The following is a 12,494-nucleotide window of genomic DNA, read 5'->3' on the forward strand; positions in this document are numbered from 1 at the left end:
GTGGAGTATACATAAGAAAAACTCACCCGTGCGAGTGACTTTAATGCCAAGTATCGCATCGCGTGCCTGCGAGATTGTTTGCAAAACAGAGATAGCGTATTACTTTATACAAACATTTTTAACGCGCTACACAAGTTCGAATAAGAAGTCATTGTATGCACGCGAGTTGCGTAATGCACGATTATATCAGTTCTATGTCTGTAGAAAGAGTATACTCGTTAAGATCATGATAGTGTAAAGTAAAGTAATATGTACTTCCTCAATAATGTACATGACTTTTTTATCATAGCTATCATGATCAAGATTTTTAATTTCTTCTATTAAATAAACTAAATAAAGAGATGAAATATCGTGATGTTTACAATAAACGTCTCGTTTTTCTTATTATATATATATATATATATATATATATATATATATATATGCATAAATAACATATTTCCTGAACTTCATTTTGTAGGATATGTATTTGTGTAAAAAGATCAAGTTTTTTATTTAAATATTAATCTTGTATTTTTTTTTTAGCATAATTGACTTTTAAATTTTAATAAAATTTTTGATAAGATTATGTGACACACTAATATTTATAATCTACAGGTATTACAAATACATGTGTAATATGTGTAAATTATTATTTAATTAAATAAATATGCGTTATATATATAATAATAAATATATCAAGGGATAATTTTTAACTAACATATACAATTTTTAAATTAGGGTGGAAATAATAGGTAGATAGGACACTGAAGCAGATCTTTTATATTTGTTAATTTTGCAATCTTTTTAACCGATCTTTTCACCTCAACACAATCTTATTAGCTATGAAGATCAATTTTCAAAGTACTCTCGGACGAAGCATGAAGATCTGATTTCACTCTGACGTAGTTGCCACCTTGCTAACAATGTTGGTCATTTTCTTACACGAACTAATTTTACGTAATGATGCGCGATAAACAAGGTGTCGAACATCTTCGGCAATTATTCATTCCGTATATCGGCAAACAATGTGTGACAATACGCTTTTAATTTTCCCCCATCGATGATAATTTTATTAGTATGTGTAATTTTAAAATCCTGTATCTATATTTCTCATTATCTTCTCTGATCTGAAAAAGCGTTTATCAATTAGAAATTTTCGCATCACAGTTTTATTATCACAAAGTTGTAAATGACTTTTTTTTTTAACTAATTTTTTTACCTTTTTTTATAATTAATTTTTCAAAACATCAAATAATATATAAAAAGAAGAAAAACACAGAATAATATATTTATATAAATCGTATTGTGCACACAATGCATCTATATTTCTTGCGCAACTCAAGTATCTCTTTACGCGAACAAAGAGTGGATGAATTCAAATGCATCTCTCCTTCATTGTTATGCGAAGATTGGCTTTACGTAACTGTAGTCATGCAGCGAGCTGTGAAATCGAGTCGCATGCCATGATCGCGTGTGCGAGCCGCGATTCGCTCAGACCATGCTTATCGCTTTATTAGTCGATTCTTTATTGCACCGGTGACCCCGTTGACACGTCTCATCTATGCAGATGTAGCAGCGACAGATAAAGTGTTTCTCTATCATCGACAGCTGGCGCATAAAATCTCTCGGGAAATTTTATATCATTATCGAAGATAATTTTTTCCCTACATATAAAGCAAATATTGAAAATTTGCTCGATACATTGTAGATCAGTGTCGGAAATCTCTATGACATTTCATTCGTGCCACTGAAAAAATGACGATCTTAGACATTTACTTTTTTATCTTTAAATCCAACATGATGTAAGATGTAATAAATAGCTCGTCGTTCTTCATTCTAAGTGTAATCATACGGGGACAGGTTCATCATTATCGAGAAATGCTTATGAACGAATGCAATTTGCAACGCGCTTGGAAACTGACTGGCGATATACTGACTCAAAATTATCAATCCTCGATACGCAGGACTGCAGCGATCGCATGTCAGTGCAACGCTTTTGGCCTCGACATTGGCCGTGGTTACAGAAATGCGTTTACGTAATCACCGCCGCCTAACGGGCCACTGGCCACGTGCTAATGTAACGCACGCCTAATGTGGCCGGTGCACGCGTGGCCACTTGCTATACGTACTCCCGTATTATCGCGCACATCTGGACGCATCTGGAGATGCGATCGCTTGTCGCGCCTCTTAAGAAATCGTGATATACGACCGTCGTGATCGTGAAAGAGAAACGGGCGTAACTAGCGGCCAGTTTAACTGGCTGGTTGGCTAGTGATCGAGAGGCTTATTCGTGATGGATGCGATCTCATTGAACCTTGACCGGGCATTATGTCACGCTCGGCACATCGAAACCCGGTATATAATTGAGCCGGGATATCGATACGCGAATATAATCTCTAATGTCATTTTCGATTGATGAATGATCAGAGACTAATCAGAGACTGACATGAGTATAGAAAATAGTCACTTCCTTATGAGCTCATTTTAAACTGGGACTATATGATATTTGTACATTAGAAAAATTTTCAAAACCATATTAAATGTCCTTTTAATTATTTGATCAATTAGTGAGCTTGTCGAGAGAGAGATTAAGTTTGATCGCTCACTTTGCAATTTTCAAGAATATAAAAGTAAAAGCTTCAAAATTTTTAATAATGTTAAAATCCACTTAAAGATTATATTTTCAATTCTCCTTAAATTTATCTTGTTAAAATTTATTTTCAATCATTAACTATTCGTAAACTATAAGTATCTCATTTTCTTCAAAGAAAAGTCTACGTCGAAGTACAGAATCTATAATTAAACGAACACTTGATGATTTCGATTAAATCTTGTAAAAAGAGCAATCATTAAGAAAATATTTTATTTTACGTTTTATATTTAACTTCCAAATTTGTTTTTCGACGTTTAATCAGCGAGACCGAATTATATTCATTGTGTCGGATTGAGAATAGATTGTACATTTTTACCTGCACCGTGTTCACGTGACAATCACGATGAATACACTCGACCAAACACTCGTTTATCGCGTTAATTGTACAACTCGGACATCGTTGCTGATTACGTAAGCAATTACGTCATTACATTTCCCGTATTTTTACATACCGGAACATACCGATGATTATTTTATACATTCATCTTCATACATATGTCTTATTTCTTTTCCTTTTTTTCTTTCTTTGAAAAGGAAAGCGACCGTAATCTCGGAGGCGGTAACAGGTGCAATTTTCCGCGTCCGAGAATTCACTCGATATTCTATCGATAATTACACATCCGTCGGGGTTATACCTGGCATTTCCCGTGATAACAGTTGCGCCTTTATCGCGCGAGTATTTTATTTGCGTAGCAAAATACAAATCCGATTTAATGGAATTTGCCTGCAACTTAATTGTAACCGGGCATCCTCTCTGGCGTTGTGATAAAATGAACTGATGTGTGCCATTTGCTCCAATAAAGACTGCGTGGCGATAAAAATATTATAACATCAAGGTTAATACACGCACACATTTGTATCTAGTTATACTTTGCCACGATTCTGGCTGACAATCTCTTCGATATATTTCTCTCGCAGGCACGAAGTGTCCTCCGATCATGTATTGCCATTGACGTTTATTGCGGGGAACGTAAATTTGTACGTTAGTTCTCTCTAGTTTCCATGCGAACAGCGATCGAAGATCGTGCTTACGCAATACGCAGCTAAATAACATTTATTACGAACTGTGTGTGTGAGAGAAAAAGAGATACATAAATGCATTTAGAGAAAGAGAAAGGAAACTTTGAAGTTTCAACGACGATGAAAATAGGTCACGAGTTTTGCTATAAATGCTTCGATATATTTGTTAATTTTATATTATGTAATGCATATTATGTAAATGTAATATTATTAAATAGCATTTATTAACTTTAACATTTGCAAAAAAAATAATTACAGATGAGATAAAAAAACATGATGATAAATGACAGATTTAGAATTCAGACATTAATGTCTCTCTGCTTTAAATTATATAATCCTATGATAAATCTCCGGTCATAATCGGTAAATGCATGCTCGCATAACTACGGATTTCTCGGTATACGCATCCGCGTAATAGGCCATCTTTACGTCTCTGTACGTCATTGCTCCAGGGTTAAACGATCGATGAGGAAGTGACAGTGATTTAATCGCTTTCAGTTTTTGCGGCAAGTTAACGGTTAAGTTAACTGGCTGTGAGTCACGATCGATTTCCTTGATTGCTGAGCGGATGAGAGGTAAAGAAATGGGATTCTATACCGTAATCGATCGGATCTTTCCCTTGAAGAGAAGTTTCGAACGAGACCTGTCTGTCAAATGAAATATTAAGGCCAGACTTCGTGCTTGCACGTGTCGTCCGATGCGGCGAACGATATATACGTCGGCGAGATAAAAAGACATTCCACAAACTAAAATACTTGCACGTATATCCGTGCGCTATATATGTATAAACGTCAGATAGGCCGCATCAGCAACCGAGTGCAAATTGACGTCAAAGACGTTCGCCGGCATGGTTTTAATGAATTTAAGAGAACGGACAATTGAACGGACGCGTTTCTAGCGCTTTAGGACACTATGAGCTACAATTTCGAGAGAGACTCAATTGTCACAATAATATACAATTTAATATATGACTGTTGCGTAAATTATAAAAAAAAAATTTCCACCATACCGTATCACGCTATCGAGAAATGCAATATTCTATCGCGATACGCATCCCTGATCTAATCTATTCCGCGTGAAAGCCGGCGCCTAACGATTATTCTTTTCGCCGACTTTCACTGTTTGACATTTCTGTGGCGCCGCGCCGGATCGCTTTCCAGCGCCTTTCGATTTCCACGCGCGATGCGCAGCATCCGGTGTGGTTTCCTGGCGTGGATCGATCGCATCTCCGCGGCCCGATCAAAGCCGTCATCGTCAGCCCCTGGGGCGATGGCGCGAACGATGAGGAGAGCAACGTGGACGAGAAAGAGGACGGCGCGAGCAACTACTATGCGCGTACACGCTCGAGCGGACAAAGAAGGCGGCTTACTATTTTCGTCCGCCGTTTCATGGAAGTGTCCCAGCACCCGTACGCTCGATCCCTTCGTATGTAGGTCGCAAAAGCTTCTCTCTCTCTCTCTCTCCATCTATCTCTCTTTCTCTTGCTGTGTCGGTGTACGAGCCTTGTTCCAAATTTAGTGGTGCTCTCACCGTGCGAGAACCTTCCATCCCTTGCGACAGGATTTTTTTGACGCTCTCTGAAGGTTTCAAGGACAAGTTCAGAAAAAGCTGCTGTTGTGGTAAGTGGTCTTAATTAAGTGTTCACGGGAAGCGGTTGCAAAAAAGTGTCATATCATTCTTAAAAATTTTGCAAAAATACTCATAAGGAAAGAGATATTTATTTAAAATAATAAGTATTAAATTAAATGAAAAATTAAATTTAAAACTAAATATATGTACATGTCCTATAAACTTGATTATATTATAAGCTTGAGAGAGAAGGGTTAAATATAAATATTACGTAAGTCTTGCTCTGATTTCTGATTTATTCTGTGTGAAATATATTAAATAAAGTGACTGGACAACATCTTAATCGGTCGAGGACACATCCTCTGTTTTTGAAACATTGTGTGTTTAATATTTCCACAGTTTTTTGAAACTCCATACGCGTTTGTTCTAATTTTATTTTCGCTATATATTATCATGAGAAGATTATATCTTATATTCTGCTTGTGACCTTGTCACATAAAAATTTTAAAGCTTTAAAACAAATGTATCACTATTAATATCGCTCTTACGTTGCTTCATTTCACTATAATTCATTCAATATTAATATCATCTGTTACAAAAACGTTTTATGAACGTTTACAATATTTTTATTAATCATTTGTATGCAAATTATTAAATTATAAAATAATTTTTATAAAAAAGAGACAAAAAATGCATATAAAAAATATGCTAGTTTTGTTTTGCAAAAATGATGGATTGTTCTCTCTCTACTTTTTTTCTTTTTCATTTATACAAATATGATCATTCTATTTTCTCACGACCATGTGCTGACAAACTTCTACGGTTTTTTTTTTCCATAGTTACAGTTTCAGTAGACTAGTTTCAAGCCGAGGGTTATATTCTACGAGTCGAGGTAGATCGAACATTGACGTGACTAAAAAGGTAGAGGGGGTAATCGAACTTGGAACTGGGTCGCGACTGTTCGATCAGCGCCTGCGACAGCCAACCTCGATGCGCCAGTCATAGCCTTTTTTTATATTTTTCACACTTTTCGAGGTTTCTGAATCCACGTGGTAGCCACTCCCTTCCTCTCGTCTTCTCTTTTTTTTACGTATAAATCTCGATATTCAACAAATTCACGATTAGTCTCTAATCGTTTTTTCCAATCATATTGCTTCGAAACCGTACGATAAGTACATATAAGCGATTCGCAATTATATATACTTGTGAATGCAAATAGGACATGTTGCATATTCTATTTATAGTTATGAATGTTGTCATTAGTAGAGTCTTTGATATTTGTAGAATATTTAATAACTGCGTGTAATAATTTCAATAGTTACACGATTGTGACTATTGTGGCTATTGAATTATGTATTCATTGAATTGTTGTAGTCAAGGATTGTACGATTTTACAATGTATAGCAGAATTTTAGTTAGCTTTAAAAATTAATAAACTAGTCGAGACAGTCAGAATAAACAAAAGGTGATTAAGTTTTACGATTTAGTTTCTTTACACATTTGTTTTTCTAAAAAATGATAGAATAATTTAATATCAATATTATATAAGATTATTATAATGTTATTTTAATTATTTATTTAAAATGACAAAATTATTTTATATATAGATAAAAATAAATGCTTATGTTAAAGAAATATCAGTAATTGTTTAAACTTGGAGAAGGATGTATTGAGAAAAAAGATGCTTGACTAAATTCATTCAACTAATTATCATTTTTTAAATTGAAATATTTAATTAAGTATTTAAATCTAATATATATCAATTATATTATACATGTTAGATTTAATATATCGTATTTGACTTAAATATTTAAATATTTCAATTAAAAAAATGGGAATTAGTTGAACGCATTTAGTCAAGTTAACAACTTTTTTTTCAAAAGATGCACGCGCGTAAAATTATTTTAGCTCTTAAAACAGGAAATGAGAATTAAATGCCATCACTAATTTTAGACTTTTTATTCTTTTCATTTTAATGAAATGAGATTGATTGTTTCCGAAGGTTCTCTGTCGTAACATCTTTAATTGCGAAGAGGCGTCGCGCGAGCAGACATCATATCGCGTTAATTATTTTCCACATCTAATTAAAATTTTCTCGATAAATATGCATTGTGCACTCCGGATATACGGCCTGCGTGATATAATGCCTACGACTGGTCCCGTGTGCTAATGAATCTTCCGAGGTTCCGAGGTCAAAACGTCGTTCCAACGTCTAAGCGCAGACGACGTGGCGCTGGTCGGACTCTGGATTATGACTCTGTTTAGTCGAGAGACTGTCTAATGAACAAAGCGACAAAAAACACGATTTTTCGCAACACGCGAGGCAGAAGAGCGTGTATATAATTGACATACGTCAAAATCATTTCGCGCGGAAACGCCCTCCTGATACGCAGAAACGTCGGTATCGCGCATGCGGATATATAAACCCATTTCCGCTAAATGCGCCAGTAATTACAATCGACTGACTTCCCGCCATCAGCTACTATCGAGACATCAAAGTGCCGCGCTTCCGTGTCGTTCGTAGAATCGACGCTGACGCGATGGAAAACGAATTTACATATCATTTGTTATCGCCAGCTAATTATGTAACATCATCGAATCGCGGTGCACGACAATGAAGCGAGTTTTGCAATTTCACATCATATCATTAAAACGACCGCTGCCACGCAACTTTTTATTTCGATTGGAAATGAAAACTGAGCTTTTCTAAAACTGTAGAGGTGTCAAATTTAAGCCCCCTCTTCTCATTTAATTTCGCGAATATATTTAATTTGAATTAATATATTTAATATATTTAATTTATATATATTAATATATTTAATACAATAATATAGCTATATATTACGTTGCGCCTGTTTTTATGGACGAGATTCGCCAGTTATGTAGAAGGATTCTTATATATGGCAAACAATCATTTAGTGAAACACGGCCAAGTATCGTCCTTGAATTTCGATCGAACTGCACCCATCGTCCCAGAAAGCCGTGGGCATTTTTCGAGAAAGGATCCGCTCCTCGCTTGCATCGAGCCGATTAATTCGCAATCATAATTCACGATTATATTTCGGCGAATGTAAATGTCGCAGCTCGACGAGGAGAGAAAGTGATCGTCTCCGAGATATACGCGTGATACTTTTCGAGTTGCGACACTTTGGATGTTTTAAAAAAAGAAAACACTTATTTTAGGCGCGATATTGTCAGCACGCGTAGATAATTCATTTTTTTCAAGAATGAAAAAAAAAATTAAGAATCTTGTGTATACTCTTGGAGTATATATTTTTACGTTGTTGGATACAATGGATTTGTGCCACATAATGTATCACGACTCTATAGGCTCCAAGTGACATTATAAGTATTCCACGTATCGCGCTCGTTACGTATTCAAATTATTTCCGCGGAATCGGTTATTGTCGGCGGAACTGAAAGTATAGCCGACTTGATACATTCGCGATTTCTTATCCATTCCGTTCACCGGGACTTATCGACAAAATCGCGCATTTCGCCCTAAGCGTCGGTTACGAGCATAGCACGAACATTCAAGGAATATATCTTGACGTCACATCTATGATGGAAAATAGAGCGGATCGTTGGACATAATTTAATAAAAATCATCGGCTTATCGCAAATGAACGAATTACGAGCTGTCACCCGTATTACACTTATTTCGATTTGTATGAATGATGAATCTATAAATAAATTAAACACGTGTTATCTTTATGTTTCGAAGTTCGATAATATCGTATCTGCGCGATCAAAGAATGTTACATAATCGATGATACAAACTGAAACTAGACTAATAATAAATATTCTCTAAAATTTAACTTTTCTTTCTTGTCAAGTTTTAATATATTTTACTCTGATAAATATATATCAAGAGACACACAACAAAATCAATAATAATTACTAGCTCTCGATGGAAGATCACTAATTTCACCGAGCAATCAAATTAAAAAAAAAAATTACAGATAGAAGGAGGAAACAGGTACTAAGTAACAATTTCCATGCTATTTTAATAATGTTTTCCTATCCAATTAGATGCGGCGGCGAGAGCAGACACGCCAGGTGCCTGCAGACAGAACTCGATAGTAGTGTCGCGATGATGTTCATCGTCGAGTCAGCGGATCGTATCGCGTCACCGCGGTTCGTAGAGACGTATTAGAGTAGAGGATCGTGGCACTCTACCGTGCCTAAACTCTTGAAAGTTCTGTACGCTCGCCCGCGTATATAATTTCGCCGTGCCGCGCCGCGACCGGTTGTCGATCAAGCGCTTTCGTAAGAAACACCTGCGAGTCATTATCCCTCGCCTACCTTGGCTTTCCCCCGGCGATTCGATTTGCTTGCGCAAAAAAAAAAGGAAAAAGAAAAGAATCGCCCATTCGCCGCTCTAAGCAATGAATGGATTGTCTCTCGGACAGGCGAACTGCACGCCAGAAATTCGGGAGATCGCAATCGTTCGACGTGATGAATATACTGGGACGCGTGTGATGAAATGTCGTGATAAAATCATCGCGTATTTTTACAGGAAATGTAGAATGAAAGAGCGGCTTTCTCCGTTTTTCAGTCGCCTGATGCACATCGCGGATATCAGATCACAAAAGTCACCACGTGGATTAGGTCTCGCACGACACGTTCTATATACCAGTTCTATAAAGAGATCGACGAGATTTACAACGGCGATCCGATCAGCTGATCGTGTCGCGATTGTGGGAGCGCGCAAAGTAATTATGGAGATGTAGCGGATTCTCTCGCGAATAAATTTGCATATATTTCGCGATGCGATTGCAATCTGATCGTGTGCCTTGGGCGCGAATTTCATTGAGAAATTTGATACCGGGGATTCGATTCTTGGACGATATTCTGAACGGCTCTCGAAGTGGTAAAGGAAACCGATTTCAATCGACGTTTGGCACATATCGCGTTGTTTGTGATATGCTGCGCCGTTCTCCGTCAAACTCGACTCGGTAAAGACTGGAAATAGCTACGGAAACGCAGCTTCATGCAGCTTAAACTAGATATTTTAACACCTCGATACAACGTCGACAACGTATAGTCATAAATAGATTCTGTATTTTCCACCTTGTTTGTTCGCATCGTGCGAATTACGTCTTTGCGATATGCAGTGAAATATCTTTTGTAAACGCCAAAAATTATATAAAAAGAGATAAAACTTTTGATATATATATATATTATTGAAAAATTAAAAAGGAATTTTTCTCTAAATTGATCTAATTGTAATCGCTATAAATAAAGTCTTAGCGCAACAAAGTAGTCCACGCTTAACACTGACAAGATCGAAAGCAAAAAAAATAAAGACAAGATCGAAAGCAAAAAAAAATAAAGCTTTCGCGATTTTGACAGAAACTTTTCGCGAAAGCAGAGATTTATTATTTACATCCACCTTTCACCGGCGTCATTTTGTGTTTCAGTGGTTTATTGCGACTATACCGCCTCGGGAAGGTCACTACAGTTCCTTGAAGATTATATCGCGAAGGAGGTGCTGCCATGTTTGGGCGACACTCGGGCATCCACGTCCATCTGCAGTTTACAATCATCTCTTTTTAGGTAAGCAATAATGAACCTGGCCTTCGCAAGAATGAATGTGCTTTACGATTTTTAGCAGAAGTTCACCAGTTTTTGCTGAAAACATTTATAATATATTATTATATAAATAATTGAAAAAGAATTTAATTCGTTACCATGTATTACAATAGAATTTTATTTATATTAATTTTTTATTTTTTAATTATTTTCTCATTACATTTTTATGCCACAGTTTTGCAATTCATTTCGCTTTACATACATTTAGTTTTTTAATTTGTATTATATTGTTTTATTATTTCGTATAAAAATATTTTTTTTATTTTCTTCCTCTTTCTCTTTTCTGTATTATTTTAGTCAGTTGTAATAATGTCACTTGCTCATGCAGAGTGCCTCTTTCTCTTTCTCTCTCTCATAGATTAATCTTATTCATATTTCATTCCAACATCAGGTAAATGGGACACTATTTCATCATTAGACAAATTTGCAGATACTATACCTATAATGCAGACAATTCCAAGCATATTGTGCTATTAAATTGGTTTATTGTTACCTGCAATTTCTCATCCGTTATTTTCGTCCGTCAAGATGCGATTTCGCCAAGTTATTCTCGCGACAGCGATTTTATACATTTTATGTTGTTTTGCTCACGATATCAATTTTAAAACTTATACACGTCTTGCATCCGGCAACTTTCCCAATCGCCACATACATAAGTTCAATCGGCGTCGCACGTATCGTGTATGTTTGTTCATTAAAAAATATTTATCGCAACGACGAAGTGCCCACCGTTATCATTTGGCGTTATCGCCGACAACTTTCAACCGTGGCGTCTCGGAGAAATGTAGATCAAGCCGCTTGTAAATCTGGTTTGGTCAAGTCGATAGCATGAAACGGTCTCGTCTTGATTCTTCCATTTATTGGCGCTGATGTCCCAGATCAATATCCATCCCCCTCGAGACTGTGGTATTTATCCTGTAGCCGATGAGAAAACTGTAATAATAATGACGACATATATGACATTCTCATCATGTGATGAACGGCACACGTTCAGAGACACGTGCACACAATGTGTAATAAATTGCTACGAGTCGCAATTTCATTCTCTCTCTGTCTGATTACGCGTTGTTTATCTCAAATGACGCATAACAACGATATTTTTAGAGAGAAGATATAAGAACGTTATAATTTTTTTCTAATTTGTCAAGTAAATCTTATATCTAACGTTATTAAAAATTTGCAAAAAAAAAAAAAAAACGCGCACGTGTATATTATTATTTCTTAATTATTTATGATGAAAATTCATCAAGTATATTTTTTATATTTCGATGCGCGAAGTGTATTTAAATTAAAGTTGCAAGAGTTAATCTGATTCTTTTAAATGGCAAGTTGCCCTTTCTGAGGAATTAGAGCTGTCAAGCGGATAATTTCGTTTACGGATATACGCGTGTCATGAGAAATCGATAGGAACTATGCAAACTGTAAGGTGTATGCACACTGCTGCTCAACCTATGTCTCCTATGTCTCACGTCACACTAGATCTATATTGACTCCGTAACAATTGCGCGATCACGAATTTACATGTCTCTACTGCTCATAAATACCATGACATTAGACACGCGGTACTTTATAACTTTATAATATCGTCAATACATCAACAATCATAAAGCATAGTAGAAAATATATTGTCATCACTATCAATTGCCACCGTCGTCTTCTTCGAGACGAGAAAAAT

At 36.1% G+C, this 12,494-nt stretch overlaps 1 protein-coding gene across 1 annotated transcript in view; it reads left to right on the plus strand.

Annotated features, from left to right (window-relative positions):
• Window positions 1–12,494, plus strand: part of LOC126850789 (uncharacterized) — a 46,118-nt gene that overhangs the window by 24,051 nt on the left and 9,573 nt on the right. The window contains exon 2 of the mRNA XM_050594104.1: window positions 10,648–10,783. Coding sequence (XP_050450061.1) covers window positions 10,648–10,783 — 136 coding nt within the window. The remainder of the gene's footprint in view (window positions 1–10,647; window positions 10,784–12,494) is intronic.

This window comes from Cataglyphis hispanica, chromosome 7, assembly GCF_021464435.1.
Source record: "Cataglyphis hispanica isolate Lineage 1 chromosome 7, ULB_Chis1_1.0, whole genome shotgun sequence".
NCBI classification, from domain to species: Eukaryota; Metazoa; Arthropoda; class Insecta; order Hymenoptera; family Formicidae; genus Cataglyphis; species Cataglyphis hispanica.